This window comes from Calliphora vicina, chromosome 3, assembly GCF_958450345.1.
Source record: "Calliphora vicina chromosome 3, idCalVici1.1, whole genome shotgun sequence".
Lineage (NCBI taxonomy): Eukaryota > Metazoa > Arthropoda > Insecta > Diptera > Calliphoridae > Calliphora > Calliphora vicina.
In genome coordinates this window covers 93,575,204-93,594,336 of record NC_088782.1, presented here as the reverse complement: position 1 = coordinate 93,594,336, position 19,133 = coordinate 93,575,204, and the positions used below count along the sequence as shown (strand labels likewise).

The following is a 19,133-nucleotide window of genomic DNA, read 5'->3' as shown; positions in this document are numbered from 1 at the left end:
CTAACATAGCTATTAAGGCTGTGGGGAACCGTAGGTATACATTTCTGACATCATTAAATATGAGTTGATACATTGTGATTACCGGACATCTACTTGCGGCAGTACCGAAACAGAAACACAAGAAAAAATAAAAAGCACTTCTTTTTCAGTACGCAAGTATCGCTATATGATAATTTCGTTTACAAATAGAAAAATTCACAATAGAGAAATCTTTCATCTAAAAAAATTTCAGAGCATATGCTACGTCATCCGGATAAAAGTTCCAAAAGTGCATTCTGCTTCCAAAAGTGAACCCTGCTTCTGTGATGGCATGGTGGGAAGTCGCATATGATGGGGTAACACAGCTCCATTTGTGCGAAAAAGTAGTAAAATCATCAGCAGTTGTGTACCAATCCGCCATTTTTGAGATAGTTGTAAATCCACTAACCAACATATTGTTTAAAAATTAACTATGGACCTTTTATCTGTATACTGACCAAGCATATAAGGAAAACACAATACAAACCTTGGTTAAAACACAATTTGACCAATTTTCTTTCTACTGATAATGGCCTTCTGATTGGTCTGTTTTGCAGAGCATGTTCTGCATTACTCGTCACCCAAATTTTAAGTCCGTAAATCATGCAGTTATCCGGCCATCACAATTTTCCAATGAATTTGGTGTGTACTACGCTTGGTTTTTTAGATCTCGGTCGTGCTCTACGGCAAACAGCGGACACTTTGAATATCCGTACTTTTCTTATATTCTCAAATATTCAATAAATAAAAATACAACAAAATATTTTAATGCACTTTCTTCGTTACGATTTTATCACTAAAAACCCGTGTACCAGAACTTATGAAAGTACTAGGCATAGAGAATAGACATAGAGCGGAAACTCTCCTGTCAAAGACCTAACTCAGTTGTCAGAAACCTAAGTGGTGAGAATGTATTAGTAGAAAAAACTATGTGAAAACAAAAACAACACTCGTATGTGTGATTATTTTGAGTAATTTTTTTGTTTGAGTTTTTTTCTAGTTTCCGCTCTATGTTCTCTATGGTACTAGGTATGTACGGTACCTAGTTGGTTAGAGATTTTGTTGTTGTTCAATTAGGAGTGTAAAGGCCTGAATTTTTCGTTTTTTAAATTTAAAAACTTTACATATAACGTGACGCTTTTATTATTTTGAAGTGGAACTGTTCGGAGCCTTTACTAACGATTTATCTATAACTTTTTATTTACACAGCTATGTATAATAAGTAGAAAAAAACGGGAAATTTTTTTATACTTTTTCTTCTTAAAGTTGAAATATTTAGATTTGTTATGATGCACAAATATTGCTAATCGAAAGATTCTATTTTATCCATAATTTTTGATCGGTTCAAGCAACAGATAGTCAGTTGGCAAAGAAGCATAACGAATAAACGAATTTTTGTTACTCAACTACAATTTTTCAGCCACAGCAGATCAATTTTATCATAAAGATTGAACTAAATTGATATTGTATGTTCTTAAAGGAATTATAATAGTGGTTTAGATTTATTTATGAACCACCTGATGAAATGTCACTTTTGAAGCTAACTACGCATGTTTTCCAGTTTTAACATAGTCGGTGTTCTTAAGTTTTTTAATAAAACAATAAAATTTATTGATTTTATTCCGATTAAAACTACGCAAAGTGGTATAGTAAAAAAGAAGGAAATAAATCTGTAACTGCTAAACCCTTAGTCAGATTTGAATGAAATTTGACATACACAAAGAAGAAGTGTTGTCGAGTTTATGTTTTGAATTTTGACAGCATTCCGATTTAAAAAAAAAAACACATGTATGCAAATTAATTAGGGAAAACTTAACATCTCGTAGAGATTTACCTTTTAAAAATCGCTTTCTTTAACATTTTTAAATTCAAATGCATAATTTTTATTGTTTTTAATACTAAGTTAAACCAAAAACTACAAAAAAAATTGTTTCTAATAAGAAAAAGGAAAAAGTCCGGGAAATTGGTAACCCTAATAACAAGTTATCTAGATTAATACATAATTTCTTTGTCAGAAGTTTTACTCTCAAATATTCGCATTAATATAAGTATAAATATTATGTATTTTATAATAATTTTACAATATATACCTTTTGTGTGGCAGAAGTTTCAGACTCCAATGAATTTGCATTGTTATCATTGTTGGCTAATGAATTACGAGCTGTTGATCTCGACGTCAATGGTGTTGACGATTGTGAACTTGTTAGACGTGTAGGAGTCTGTGCTTTCGTCGTCGACGACGATGATTCATTCTCATTTTCCAATTTTGACATTGAGGCACCGCGTCGATGGCGACTTTGGAAACGTTCCATCATACTTTTATATTTGGCGGCTTTGGCGGCAGCATCACATTCGGTATCATTGAAATTATCTATAGTAAAGGCGCACGATTGTTTCATAGAGTTTGTCATTGCAGTATTACCATTCGAAGATGTTGACTCATCACCATCACCATGATCGTATGAAAAGTGTGCCTCTTTTTCACTATTACTATTGTCTGCTGTGTTAGCTGGCGTTTTTGTTTTTACGTTTGTTGTAGTTGCTGCTTGGCGTGCTGATCCACTACTTAATTCTTCGTCATCGTTTTTGTTATCTCTACTGGTTGTTATTTCTTTATTAACGCTTTTACTACCAACAATCATTTCTGCAAAAGTAACAATAAAAACTCAAATATGAGTACAAAACAAAAAAGAGCAAACAAAATGTTATTATTAAATAAAAAGCTATTGTTAAAAATAATATTTATATTCCAACAATAACAATAACAAATACAGCTAAAACAAAACGTACAATTAAGATTTAACAATAAATTATAATTAAAGCCAACTTAAAGTTAACGGTTATTAGGTGAAAACGAAAGAAAAAAAAACAGAAAACAATAAAAAGAAGACTTTACAGTACGTCTGATATTTTAAAATGAATGTATGTTTAAATTACACATATGAATGTTATTTAAAACATTTGCAATAGAAAAATAATAAAACGCACATTCATACTAAGTATGTATAACAACAAGGTTATCCATTCAAATAATGTTCGTTCGAATAATCGTACAATTTCTTACAAATAATTATTCGAAGAATTCAAAAATCTCAATTTTAGATTGAATAAAACAAATAAACTAAAATATATTTACGTTAATGTTATATTTGTTTGTTGATATTTTCGATTTGATATATATTCTATTTAGTGAATCTACGAAAAATTATATTGCTTTTGAAATCCGACAAATAATTGTTCTTGAAGGAGTATATAATACAATGTGTGGCTCCTTTTGCAAAATATGTAAATGTTACATCAAAAACAAATCTTTGTTATTTAGTTAAACAAACACTGAAAGATTTTGAATTTAATTAAATAAATATTGTGAAATATTGGCAGAACGCTATTATAAATTAACTACGCTATATATATGACCGCTATACAATACTAGGTATATGTTAAAATAAATAATAGTAATCAAAATGTTAGCTGAGAAGAAAGTAATATTTAAATTAATGGGGAATGCGATGTTGAAAATTAAAGAACATTGTCTTAACATGTATATAAATGATGTTTTAAAAGGTAGCTTTAGACAATATCACTTTATGTGTGACTTGACGAGAGGAAAATTTAATCTTTCACTTTATTAAAAAAAAGTATTATTCGAATAATTCGATTAATTTTAAACATGTAATCGAATTATTCGAAAAAGTAAAAATCTCTTATTCGTTTTATTCGAAATTCGAAAAATTAATAATTTGGATACCCTAATAACAATGTAAGTATGTACTCGCATAATAAACAAAGTTATTATCGTACAATTTCTTTTAGTAATTTAATATAAATTATAATTTTATAAAATATAAAGTTTAATAATTGAATTTGGGGGTTCGTCTGTTGAAGCATTTCAAGATTTCTAAAAACGAATGTACATATGACAAAGAATTTCTTCAAAAACATAACGTAAAGCTGTAATAGTAATCAATTTAGATTTTAAAGCGATTTAATAATTTTCGTATTTGACACATTTTCTGAGAACTCAAATTTGAAATAAGCTTAATAATTGAAAATTATAATAATTTAATTATTTCATATATTATTTCATTGTACTCTAGATAAGAAATTGCGAAAAAATTAAAGCATTTTAATGAATAATTTTCATGATTTCTTAATCACTCGAGTAATGGAATTAATTCTAAACTCGAATAAATATGTCATTAATTAAGAGCTTAAAAATAAAATGTTCTTAACTCTGATTAATCTAAAATTAATTTACATATGTATATAACGCTCAGTTTACGCCATAAATACAGAAAACGAGTATGAAGTTTTAATCTTTGTACGCGTGGTAAGTATACATACACCTTCTTAAGTCGTAATATGAATATTTTATACAATATAAATGTACATACTGCATCATGTTGTATTATTCATTTATTCTCGAAAATCATTTAATCAGTTGTAATCAACAATGAAGTTAAAACTTAATATCTTACAACAATGGATGGAAATCATTGTAGGATAATCAAACATCTATTGGACTAGTTCGAATATTGTCAAATTTTAAAGATTTTTATTTATTTGTTAAAAATTAAATCTTTATGATACAATACATAAAAGAGGAAAATATTAAATTTTAATATAAATACAGCGATTGAAATTCGAATTTTAAGAAAATCTATGATACCGAAATTTCGATATTTCACAAATTGTTTAATTCCAAATAAATATAAATACAATTCATGGACAAGGTGAAAGTGGCCGACATACATTTTATGTTTAAAATAGAAAATAAAATAAAGAATAGTAGTTAATTATAATTTTAGAGCTAGCATTCATCTTCGATGTCCAATTATGATAATTAATGTTAGTGTAAATTATTAACAAGGTTTTTGCATTTATTTTTATCATTAACAGATTTATAATTCATTAGTGCGTAAATTTTCTAAATTTTACATTTAACATTTTAATGACAATTTAATACACCTGCGGCAATATGTTAAAACAGTTTACATAGTTTAGAGTTATTAACGATTTTTTTAAGCCTCATTTGTAAGTTGAATACATTTTTCAATGATTCTAAAATTATAAGTTCGACTTAAAAATGCGGAATTTTTTAAAATTTTTAGTTTTTATTTTGAAACATTTGTACAATATAAATTTATTCAAAGTATTGGCCATTGTTAGCTATGACTTTTTCCCATCTTTCTGTCCAAAAGAACTGTTCATCTTTTCAATGTGAAGCGTATCCCAGAGACAGCGTTCTGCATCGATCGAAACAAATAGTAGTCGGACGGGTGGCGGTCTGGTTGAGGCAAAACATCCCAACCACTTCATTCTAAATACTTTTTAACAGGTATTGCAACATATGACCGAGCGTTGTCATGATGGAATATTACGGTTTAATGTGATGTTGTGGTCAGATTTCCGCAGCTCATAATTGATAGGTGCTTTTGCTCCCACCAAATACAGAGAATTACCTTGGCGCCATGGATATTTGGCTTTGGTGTCGATTCTGCTGGTTGGCCAGGCTTACGATTCGGGATATCGTAATGGATTCACACATTATTTCGTATTGTACCCAATTTCCTTGCTTTTCAATGAATCCTGCTGCTCTTAAACGTTTTTAAATTGCTGCTTGAGTAGCTCCCAAAGATATTACAACAATCTTCAAGTAGTAATGCCTCCATGATACGCCATCTATTGTAAATTCCGCATTTTTAACCCTTTCGGGACTAAAGCAATTTTCCAACTTTTGTATTTTCTTAATTTCAATGCAATTTCTTATCTAAATAAGCCATAAACCATGGTTAAGAGTTCATTATAATATTTGATTAAAATCATAACGGTACATGTCAGCGTATTCATGCAGTTTGAAAATTAATTTCACAACATTGTTAAAATTTTATCAGTTTTGAGTTCAAGTTTTAAGTTTGGACCCCATGGACCCACCAGGTGCTCTGCCAGGGGATGCCAAAGTTGATCACCTCGGGTTGTCAAATTTTTAAAATGATTCTATTTCTTCGTTTGGATTCCGATTTAAAAAAAAATAACATATAGTTTACGAGATATTCGTATTTGAAAATTAAATTTTCAACATTTTTACCCACTTTGCTCCAGTTTTTTGATATCAGAGGGTCCAAATAATTCCCGACATTCTTCATTTTTATTTTCATTATTTTCGTATATCTGCAGAACCCACAATGAGGGAGTCTTCAAACTTTATACAAATCAATTTCTTATCACTACATGAAGTTTAACCAAAAAAGGAACGGATCGTTAATATTCCGCCGGAATATCACCCTTTTCATTTTACATCGTTTGGCTGAAAATGGACGGTATTGGATTAGTGGGCGTGGCACCTCCCATACAATGTAAATTGTTAATTTCGAATATCTGAAGAACTATAATCGTAAAAGTATTTAAACTTTGTACCAATTATTTTGTTATCACTATACGGAGTTTGGCTGAAAATGGTCGGGGTTGTATTAGTGGGTGTGGCAAGTATCATACAATATAAATAGTTATTTTCGAATATCTGGATAAATTTTTTATCACTGCATGAAAGTTAACCTAAAATGGGAGGGATCGCCTCCCATACAAAATAAATAGTTTTTTCTAAATATTTTGAGAGCTATAATTGCAAGATTCTTCAAACTTTCATAATTTTACGTAATTGACTGAAAATATTAGTGAACATGGAACCTTACATACAAAATAAATATATGTATATTATCAAATAACTGATAAACTGCATTATAGAAATCCGTAAAGCTCTGAAGTATTTATTTATTTACCATGGTACGTAGTTGGCTTTTTAATATCTGCTTGTGGTCCCATGAAACTGAAAATTTTTTGTATCCATACCATTAATTTTTTTAAAATTCTTTGCTTCCGAAAAATATAGCTCACGTCATATAAAGTGCGCTTTTCTATTTTGCTGAACTCGTTTATTGTGAAAATAGTTCACTACTTTGCTAAAACCTTTGAGAATAAATACAAAACCAATGTTTTTTTTGAAAGTGTCATTCTTAAAATATCTGTGTCATAACTATTAAAAGGGTTGTTTAAAAGATATTTTAGATTTATAACAATTGATTAAAATAACCCTGATGTTAGAACTAATCTCACTAAATGGTAATAAAAGATGGACAATTTATAGAACAAATACAGCAATTGTAAATAAAGATTCTTATAATACAACAAACAGTCTAAAAAACTCGAAACGATAACATCTAATAATTGTACATGTTATTTTCTACGTCGTTAATTAATGGGTTAAAACATAGTGAGCCGTATATGAAAACTATGGTCATATTAATGTGTATCAGTCATTTTACAAGTGGAATAATTATCGAATATTTTAGAATGTAAAGTGAATCTCCTGTAATGTTTCCCGTTGGAACACAAACCACTAAGGTGGTGTAGGGTATTATTACATACACAGGTGCATAGTATGTACTAACATAAATATATTGGGATGAAATCTTTTTTAATACATGAACAATTTCAAACAAAATTTCTATAAAACTTAATAAAAAAAACAAATTGTTAATATGTACATACATATTATTTCCACTTCCTGTCACTGTCACATTGAAAACAAAATTATTTTACCTTATATTTGCAATATAAATTGGGTCACAGTTGGTCAAAAACAAAATGAAACTAACAACATACTAAAAACAACATACCATACCAAACTTTATTTCAAACTATAAACAAATAAGCAAAAATTCATAAAATAACTAACATTAATATCATAAACTTATATGTATGTATGTACATATGCACATTGATGGTCATAACATATTGAATCAAAATTGTTTGAAGTTAAAACAAAAAGTAAGTACAACATATACTATATGTGTATATGCAAAATGTGTATATGTATAAAACTTGGAAAATATTTATTTTAGAAATTATATTGCTAGCACTTTAGTAACATTAACACAATATGTATGTATATGTTTGGTAATTTTAAAATGTTTTATTATTCTTACTCGATTTGAATTTTGAATTATTTTGTAAACATAATTTTACATTTCTTTAAAAACATTCATTCAAATTAAAGTTAGAATATTTATAAAATTATTCGCTAAATACATATCATAAGATTATTGTTTGTTATATACTAACCAGCTCGTACTAATCATACGGTTAAATTCCAACAATAACCCGTCCTATATAATTAAGGATATTCTTATTTATATAACAAAATGTATTAAATACACCACTTTTCTTTTATCTAAATTAATAAAAGAGAAGTACTCAATAATGTTTGAATATTATATTTGAGTTCAGTTTGAATAAAATTTATATCACCTGATGGCTAGAAACATTTTCAAATTTGTTCGAAGCTCAATTTCCAATTTTAGATTGCTTTGAACATTTTCACTGACACCAAAAGTGTAATGAATATAATGAATTCAATAAAAAAAAATAGTTTTTGCTTTCAAAGGAAACTTTTTGTAAAAATAAATCGTAAAAAAAAACGCAAATTGGTAGGTAGTATTAGACTTATATTGCAATGTTTGCAGAAGAAATGAATTAAATATCAATGTTAGTTAAAAAGTTACAAGAACTTGTACTTGGATATAAATGTAAATTTGTGAATGGCACTCGCAAAAACATAAATTTTAAAAATTTTAGAATATCGTGTTATATTCATTCATCAACAAGATATACCTTAAACTGTTGCAAATTACATCATATTTTAAATGATATTGTTAAATTTTTTACTAATGCACACGATCTGTTAAAAAATCTGAACAGTTTAAAAAACCAAAAAGTATTACCACAATTCTTTATCGGTTATAAAAATTTTAAAAGTGTAGTGATTCTAATTTATGTTGGATTTAATCTGTAATTTATAAACTGTGAGTACAGATATCAAATTAATGAAAAAACTCTTGCAAGTTTCAAAGAGTTATGATCATCTTAAACCTTATTAACCTATGATTTGCGACTTTTTTTCATCATTTACCAATATGTGTCCCTGATTTTTTCATTTCGAAACACAAAAGAAATACAAGCCATCTGTTTTAACGATCCTCTTCATATAATGATTATCATTTACTTGCATATTTCAAATATATTCTGATTATTATGAAAGTAATTCACTACTTTAAGTTAATTTTATAATTTTATTAAATTTATTAGTTTAATATTATTTTTATTGAAAGTCTGAAATAAATTATATTTTCAAAATAGAACGACTTGGTCTTTTTTAATAAATTACACACCTAATCGTAAGAATGATATATTTTGTTAGAGGTACATTGAGCGACAGTATACAGTGGTGCCCACCAATTTAAGACAAATACTTGAATTTTTTTCATCAACTGAATTTTAAGTGCGATAGAGCCAAAATAAAAGGACCTCTAAGGGTATGAGATTTATTATAATTGTTTCTAGTTTCTGAAAAATGTTTGGAAAATCGGTAAAAAATATATGGACAAAGATATGTGGAAATACGTTGACCCACCTCAGCGAACATCTGCTGTTAATAACATGATATGACCGAAACTAATGGAACTAAAAATACGAAATTTGGTCCGAATATTTTATAATAATAAAAATATAATGATAGAAATGTGAGAAAATATGTTTATTTAAAAAAAAATGTTTGGTCAAGTTGTAGAAAAATGTTATGTGTTCATGGTGAATATGTATGAATTGACACAGTCGAATAAAACACACTTGTGGGTTAAAACAGTCCTCATGCATACATATTTGTGGAAATATTTGAAAAAATAATTGACAATCACGTGGAATTTAGCAAACAATTTTTGTCTTAAATTCCTGGCCACCACCAAAAGTGACAACAGTAAAAATATAAAAGTGACATTTAAAAATGTACAATAGATATATCTGCATATGCTCATTCATGTATGTATGTTTATTTTTATAATGAAACCAATTCTGTAGAATTATGGTACCAATAACAACTTCGAATATTGTACGTCAGTTATTTGCTTGGTTAAACCTTATTAAGTAATAGAAACAAATTGTGGTACATTAAATATGAACATAATTTTAACAATCATGTTAAAATTATTAGCATATTAAGAAAATTTATGAAATATGTATGTGATTTTTAAAAAAATAACGCCAGGAAACCTATCAAAACCATATTGAAATCAGAATCAATCAAAAAGCGAAACTGCAAACTTTCGAATGCATAAAGTAATTAGTTAAATCTTTAAAAAAAAAAAATATTTCATATGAAATATAATATGTATTTGGTTGAGGCGTTGTCAAAACTGGTTTGAAATCGCTCTGCTAGAAAATCAAACACAACTGTCAAGTAAATGCAAATAAAAAATAAATAGTTTTAACTTTTTTTTAAAATATAAAGCAGTAAACACACAAAGCGGAGTATGACTATGTGGCATGCATAAGTAATTAACATTTAAAATAAACGATTGGGAAAAATAAGACAAAAACTCTACAAATTGGCAATATAAGTATAAAAAAAATTCGCTTTGTGATAAATTATGACAAAATAAGAAAAAACAACAATGAAATAACAATATAAAAACAACTTTGCATATAATTTATTATTTTTACCTTTTGGAATATTGCAAAGTGGTTTGGCAAGACAAAACTTAGCATTTGAGTCATCAACCGCAGCAGCTAAACCAAAGCTTGCAGTCTGCTCAGAACGGGGTGACAAACATGGCGGTGTATTATTAATATTATAATGATGATGTTCTTGCTGGACGGTAGTGGTTTTAGTATTTTCTCGACGAAGATGACCATCTTCATCAATGACATCATCAATTTTTTTAATATTCTCCGGAGTAGTATCCATTTTTTCTCGTTCACTTTCCGAAAACGAATCTGGATCATAGCCTGGTGTCGTAGGTGTATCCATTTTCTTCATACATGCATTATTTGCCAAATTATTGGCGGAAGATGCCAATTCCAGAGTTGGTGGTGACAGAGGTGTTGTTGCTGGTGTTAAGCCATCTTCAGTTGAGTTGGCATTATCTCTTAATGTGGCATATGATGTCATAATTATAAAATATTTATGTTTTGTTTTTATAATTCTGTATATGTATATGCGGAGACGTGTGAAGTTTTAAGGTGTCACAAATTTAAAACAACAAGAAGGGTTTGGCTATGTATGTAACAAATTCCGTTTGTGCGTTTGTTTTTATTTTTGTTGTTTTTGTATATCACTCTTTGTTCTCTACAGGTTTCGTTTCCTCAGGTTACTTTCTATTCATATTCACTTTTTTTATTTTATTTTCTGGTTGTTTAGTTTAAATTTATTAAATTAATTAGACAGCTTAAGGAGTAGGGGAGTTTTTATTTTTTTTATTCAAAATATGTATATGTTCGTATCGTGCTTGTAGGTAGGTCGTCTTAGCCAGTCTTATGGCTCAAAGATATATTGTTCTTTTCGTTGGTTTATAACAAATTTAATATTCATGCAACATCGTAGAGGATTATGAATTTGTTGCGTTGCATGCACCTTCATTGGTATGTGTGTTATAAACCATGAAAACAGGAAAAGCTGAAATCCATATATAAAACACAAGCGTTAAAAAAACACAAATATTCAATAAATGGGGTCAATGAATTTTTAAATTAAATATGTATAGTATTACATTTTAATTCATTATAAATTGCAGCATTCGTTAAATTCGTTTTCAGTATTACAATTAACAAAAAACTTGTGTATTTTCAAGGTTTTTTGATGAGTTTATTATTTAGCATGTAGCACAGCACATCACTTTGCTTTAAAAAAAAACAAAAAACAAACAATATTACGTATGTATATATTGTAGCCAAAATAGCCAAAAGCACAAAGCAACAAAAAAACAAGTTAACACCAGGCTGGCCCCTATTGAATGTATTCCAATATTTATCAGGCAGCAACCTCGAGTTTGTCTATGAAATATTTTTATTCTATTTTCTATTTTTCAAATTGGAATTACATTTTCTATTTAGATGTATTTTTTACAACACAAAAAATTATCAATACTTTTTTATATCACGACCAAGGGCAACAGCGAACGCACTCAAAACACTAACAACAAAATCTTCTTAATTTTTCTTTATTTTTATTTGGAATTTTCTTTTAATTTTTTTTTAAAATTTTTCTAGTTGTAATTAATGAATGCGAGTGATAATGAACTTAGTTCGTTTGACGTTCACAATATACTTTTTTTATTTGCTTTTTAATATTCTATTTATTTTCATTGGGTTCTTTTTTTTGTTTTATTTCTTATTACATATTTGATTCTATTATATTAACGTGTTTGTCCGCACCTTGCTTTGTCCGTATCTATGCGTCACTCACGATTGGTATAAGGCACTTGAGTGTGAATTGAATCAAATTGGAAATATATTTAGTGGTCGTTTTGTTGTACGGCCACTAACTTGTCTGTATTGGCCAAGTTTGTTTGTCATTGTAAAAAAATGCTAAAGAGCACAAAACTGAATAAAAAGAGAGCAAATAAATGACGCTCAGCGTTGTCAAACTAAAAATATCAAAAAGCACTATAATAAAGAAAATAATAACGTAAAATTAATAAGGAATTACATGTTTTTGAAATTGCAATTTCGGTAAACTATAGTTTTTTAATAAAATAATTACATTAAATGTAAACGAATAATTTACACTAGAAGTAGAGCCCTCCTCAGTAATTGAATTGAGGAGCACTATAATAAAGAAAATACATTTATATTGATTTACACTAGAAGATTCCTAATCGTCAATATACATAATTGAGAATCAAATTCCTTTTTCAGTTACGAATGAATATTATCATTTTCGGGAATTTTGTTTTTAGTATAGTATAAAAGTAAAAATCAATAGTTATGTTTATAAATAAAGTATAATACTTTGTTTTACATATAATATGTACCTATATACAATTTATTAAAAACATTACTTTTTTTCCTCAAAAAACAGTTTTTTGAAGTAAAATTAATTATTTAATTAATAACCGTCAAATTTAAAAAACCGGTTTCCGGTTAAACCGAAAAATTGTGTATTTGAAAAAACCGGTTTTGATTATTGTCTTTTAAAAAAACCGGTTGAACGGTTTCGGTTTTTGTCTGCAAAAAAACCGGTTAACCGGTTTATATTAAATTTTTATTTAATATGAAAAAGTCTCCTTAAATTTATTTTTATTTATGGACGGTAATAGAAAATGTGTTAAGAATTGTGTACTAAATCTTCGGAAATTTAGCATTTTTGAATTCTTAGGGCTCTATAAATCAATATTTTTAAAAATGGTATCAAAGTTTTTCATAAATATGTTTGAATGAACTTTAGAAAATATATTTCATTAAAACCGGTTAACCATCTTATAAAAACCGGTTTGTCAATAAACCGAAACCGGTGGAGTTTACAAAGATGAAAAAACCAGTTGACCGGTTTTCGGTTTTGGATACTCTAACTATGATAATGCAACTAAAATATTAAGGGGTTCGGAAATACATATAGCTTTTTCTCAATCACTTAGTTTGGTACTTTTTTATTTGCTAAAGTAGTGAATTTGATTTCAATGTTTTTTCTTTTTTAAATATACTGTTTCAAAAAATAAAAAATCGTTTTCAAAATCCCACTTTTTCATTTAGTTTACGTTCTAAGTTTATCGCCAGGCAGTAAAATATTTGTTTCTTAATTTAGTGTAAAAGCATACTGAAGTAGCTTTCCAAAACACGTAAGTAAATAAAAATAAAATATAAACAAATAAGAAAATAGCAGACAGTATTTTGCTTTAGTTGGGGAGCATCCTGACTTTAAACAAAGCAATTTTCCTCTAAAAACAATCGTTTGTTATTAAATCTCGACGTATGTAACGTTAAGTATTCATTGTATTTTAATTATATCCATAATGCTGTAAAAATAAGAAAATTGTTAAATCCATTTCCTGCATGTCAAAAACAGATTCGCATAAAACATGTTTGTGAAGCTAAAATCGCAATAGCTTTAATATAAGAAATACTGACCGCATTTATAAGCCTACCGCTTGTTACCCATGGAAAACGGAATAGTTTTCTTTAAAAATATGTAGATTTGTTACATTTAATAATTAATCGTTTGCATAATTCTTTATTGCTATTATAGCTTTTTAGAATTCCAGCTACTGCTTTGGGACACCACTATATCGTTTGGTGTTTTTTAAATTAATTTTTTTTTAAATTAAAGTAAATTTTAGAGATTTTTTGGTAATTATTAGAATTTTTTATTTTATATACATATCGATGGCTTAATATAGAAAGGTCGTATCTCAACTTTTAGATACTTTACAGGAGAAGGAAAAAACTCAATAATATCAGAAAGTGAAATTGAAAAAAAAACAATTAAAAATTTGTAATATATCAAAAAAATATTTTTATAAAAGTTGTTTGTTTTAATATAAACCAAAAAATATGCATTCAACTTTAAATGAGTTAGGAGTTTTTCTTTCAAACGATTTTTTAAATGAGTTAGGGCTTTATTATAATTACTGTAAATCTGTTATTCGTCAACATAGGAAACTGCATTTTTTAAGGACTATTTGAGTTTTGTCTACCAGAATATGTAAAAAACCGATTTTGTAAAAAAAAGGGCTACGACCTCTCTATATTAACCCATCAATCAATATGTAATTTGAAAGTAATTTTTTAATTTGGCTTAAGTTCATTTATTATAATTATGTACTCTATAATAATTCAAAGAATACCACTGAAAATTAATTTTAGACAATTGGCAAATTGGAATGCATTTTCATCTTAAAATCACGTTAAATTCCGCTATTCTGAAAAATGTTAATCCCGAATCACGGGATTGATGTACTTTATAATACGCAACGAGCCTTATAACTGGTTCTAAATTGCTTGAATTTAATCTTTTGTTAGCAAAATGAATAATTGAATCCAATTGATTTGAAACGCCAAAAAATTAGTTTTTCTCGAAAATAGGAGGTATTGACATACTTTGTTCACATTTTTATTCCCTATTATGTTGTAAATAAATCCCCATGTGATGATGAAAAAATTCTAAAATTTGTTTAACAAAATTTTTAAAAATTTGAAATTGGAGTTTTGAAACTACGAATAGGTTAACTGCATCCTATGAAGATAAAAACTCATATACAAGTAAATATGGATATATTTTAAGTAAGAATAAAATTTTGTTTTAATATTTCTCAACATATGTTAATTTTGTTCCTATATTTCATGTTCTAGTGGCCTGAGGCACGTTAATGGCTGGCGATTTTTTAACCAATTTTTGTCATTTATATCTCATTAGAATTACAATTACGTACACATTTCGATTCTTTTAAATTAAATTGCACAATTATTTACTTAATAGCAAAATTTTTAAAAAAAACTGCATATTTTCCCCCTTGTAAATGCACCTCAAAACTAAATCGAAAGTCGGCACGGGTTGCCCTTATTAGAACAATCTAAAGATTTTTTTGGTGGTATTTTAGGTCATTACGAAAGTTTTCGGGGATTACCCTTTCAACTTTTCAAAAAATTTAATTCTAAGGGACACTAATATATATATTTTTTGTTTTTTTATTTTAATTACTTTTTAAACTAAAAAAGGTACTTCATTAAATTTTCATAAAGACTGATAAAAAATATTCAATTGCAACAAATTTATTAAAGCAAATTAGAATACTTCCTAAAATAAAGGAAAAACGATTTATAAATTAATTACCCAAACTGTAATGGTTATTTTGTTTAAGAAAATCATGTACCTACTTGATGATACTTTAGTTCCAATTTTGGTTATTTTGTTTAAGAAAATCTGTACCTACTTGATGATACTTTAGTTCCAATTTTGGTTATAACTTGGTTATTTTTGATAGTAAAAGTTTAAAATGTTGTACACATATGTATTATGATGTAGTGAATCGTAATCAATAATAAAATCAATTTCGAATTGTTTGACGATACGTTGTTATGCATTTTAGGTGACGATATATCGTCCCCTTAATAAAACAATAGTGTATAATTTTGTTGCCATTTCGAAATAATTGACTGTCTGGCCAGTTCATCTGCTACCTCATTTCCCTGTATATCACAGTGCCCAGTTACCCAACACAATCTTATTGAGTAGTGTACCAATAACTCCACGAGAGCTTGACTGTCCACGTATGTATATAGTCACCGCACATATGTATCCGTCAGTGAAAACTGCGCACCCATCGAACAGTTGATCGGATCCAACCCAATCATCCCTACTGGTGAACTCTACTGGGGGTGATGCACCGAAGTTAAAGGTCGCGACCCTATAGTCAGAAATTCCAGATGAAGCGATGTCCTGACCGATAAGACCTGCCTCATACAGTATCCTAATGTGACCTGCCCGCAAAGGTTTTACTAAAGAGGACTCAAATAGCCTGAGTAAATTCCTTGCTGCCACACTCTCGACATAGTTGTCAATGGGTAGTAGCTTTAGGATTATATCCAAGGTCGCCTGCGGAGTGCTGGCAATGGCACCTGTTATGCCCAGATATGGACACATTTGAGCTTTGTTGACCTACAGCTAAGTTTCCTTTCACACTTTTAAGAATTGAAACGAACTTGCATTTAATTTCTCTTTCAAGTTGGTATTTAAATTTTCAATCAAGCTGATTACAGTTTTGTTTAACCATTTGTAGAAAATTGCCCTCAAGTTGCGTGCAGCCTATGTCACAGCTTTCAATTTTTGTAATTTTTGACAAACAGTATACATATGTAAAAGGCTATCAGAAAAACTTGATCGTATGGCTGCAGGGTTATACGATGAATTTTGGTTGCATGTCTTTTTTGATGCCAGTATTGATTTTTATTGTTTAATCGGTTAATCTTCTTTATTAAACTTCAAATTAAGAAAAATAATAAATCGTAACAAGTAAAGAGAAATCTGAAAAACACAAATCGAATCTATTTGTTTACACCCATGCTTCTCTATACCGTTCGCCAACAAACAAAAAGATACGTCCATGGAGTAATGATATACATTACGCCATGAATACATCGAAAAAAAAATCATCGTGTAAACGCAGTGAACTTAACTTCCAGTAATAAATTATCAGGTACGCTAATACAACTATTATAATCAGGGCAAGGATTTCTATGCAAATGCATGTTTGTAGTCAGTAACTCAAAATCATTTTGACAATCCGAATCGAAGAATTTGCAACAAAACGGCATCGATTTGTTGTTGCATATTTTGTTATAAATGCATATTTTGCATATTTTTCTTTTAAATGCATATATGTATTTAGCATAATTTTTCATTTTATTGCATATTTAATTTTCTTTTGGATATATTTTTATATCAGTGTACACTGTACATTAGAAAAAAAATCCACGTACACCCCTTTTTTGCCTAACGTAGGGGTCCCTTTTAACATTTTTCGTTATATCTTTGCCATTTATAGTCGGATCTTAAAGTATGAAATATCAATATTTTTGTCTCGGGAAGACCAATGTTTTGCTCTAAGGGCCAAAGAACTCAAGTAATACATTTTAGTATTTATCCACCAGATCTTTGTTCCTACCACCCTAATGTCAGAAAATTAATGCTAGCAAGAAATCATTAAACTTTTGCTTACGAAGTAATTCGATAACACCTGCAGTCTGCATTTACCGTCGGATGTATACATATGATGCAACGAAATCGTGTCTTTTTGTCAAAGATAATTCGACAATATTTTATATTGCTTCAAGGACGAAGTCTATTGAAAAGATACGAAGTATGATGTCTATTGAATTTGGTTAGAATCGGTCCATTATTTCTCCTAGCCCCCATATAAGTTATTAACGATTAGTGAAATTTATATTTTTCTTTTATTAATAAATACATATATTTCAAATAAAAAACTTGTTTTTATTGCATATTTTTGTAATTTTTAGTGCATATTTTCTATTTATAGTGCATATTATAAGCGCATATTTTTAATTTTTTAGTGCATGAAAATCCTTGATTATAATTAAATAAATTTTGGCGCATATTTAGCGAGTATTTTATAAATAGTTGGCATCACTTGAAGAGAATATTTTTTAAGAGAGAAAATGATATTGTCCCCTCTTTCAGCCATATAATTAAATAAAATCAATCAACCGTACTCTATCAATAATTAAACAAAAAAAATTGACCATAAAAAAGGGTTTAAATTAATTTTGTGGATTGTATTTTTTTGTTGATTTCAGAAACACAACTAAGCAAAGAATGACATTGGAGGACAGGTGTGCAAAAAAGTAGTTTTTATTGTTGGATTTTATTTTTTTACTGTTATTCACAAAAAAATTTAAATAAAATATCTAACCGTACTTTTCAATTAAATTTTATTAAGCATTTTATCTGTTCCCTGCTTAACTAGATGGGACAAAAGTATTTGTTTAATTTGTAGAAGCCATCAGCTGGTGCGTCAACAAGAAAATTTACAACCAAACCCCACCAGCTGCTCCAAAAAGTACATTTTGTAAAAATTATTTATTCTTCCACTTAAAAACAACAACAAAGAACCTAACTCACACACACACCCAAAATTATTGCAAAATTCACTCTGATGCGTATACAACAAAAAATTCACTTGCCAATTGGATTCTTTTTTCTCTCATCTCTTTTTTTGTGAAGGCATTTTTTGTCTACATATTTTCTGCACTTGATTTTTTAATTTTTTCACTTGCTCAATTTGGCAGAAAATATTAACAATTTCATTTATTCTTTATACATGCAATCTAAGCTTGTTATTTCCGTATTTTTATTTAATAATTTTTATACTTTTATTCATTAAATAAATTGAAGAAACACCCACCATAAATTTGCAACTATTTTTTTTTGTTTTGTGCCAAAGACTGACGTAGTGTTGTCGGTATTTTTTTAGTCCTCATCCCTAGTTAAGATTTTTGTATCCCCAGAAATCCTCAACATATTACTAAAGCCCTGTAGGCTTTGTAACAGAGCTATGACCAATTATTGAGCTATCCTCAATTTGGTAGTGTAATTTAGTTATTTATAAAAGTTATTCGAATTAATAATAAAATACGTCTTTGAGTAGCTTTTTAACATAATTTTCGCATATGATATACAAATCCTAAGCGAAAATGACTTTGATATTTATATACATATACAGAAAAAATGTACAAAGCGTAGATAGTGTTTAATATACACTAGAATTAAT

At 28.4% G+C, this 19,133-nt stretch overlaps 1 protein-coding gene across 16 annotated transcripts in view; it reads right to left on the bottom strand.

Annotated features, from left to right (window-relative positions):
- Positions 1-18,847, bottom strand: part of LOC135954394 (uncharacterized) — a 29,431-nt gene extending 10,584 nt beyond the window's left edge. Inside the window, exons 1-4 of one of the 16 annotated variants that reach the window (XR_010576254.1) lie at positions 11,996-12,146; positions 11,619-11,748; positions 10,573-11,524; positions 2,109-2,662 (exon numbers count right to left, since the gene is read on the bottom strand). Coding sequence is in view for 15 of the 16 variants with exons in the window: in XM_065504548.1 (XP_065360620.1) it covers positions 2,109-2,662; positions 10,573-11,020 (1,002 nt within the window). In the remaining variant the exon portion in view is untranslated. Of the gene's footprint in view, positions 1-2,108; positions 2,663-10,572; positions 11,525-11,618; positions 11,749-11,948; positions 12,151-12,188; positions 12,462-18,546; positions 18,645-18,733 lie in introns of those variants that run through there. The other 15 variants (XM_065504548.1, XM_065504546.1, XM_065504549.1 and 12 more) reach the window with 15 other exon arrangements.
- Positions 18,848-19,133: the final 286 nt, after the last annotated feature.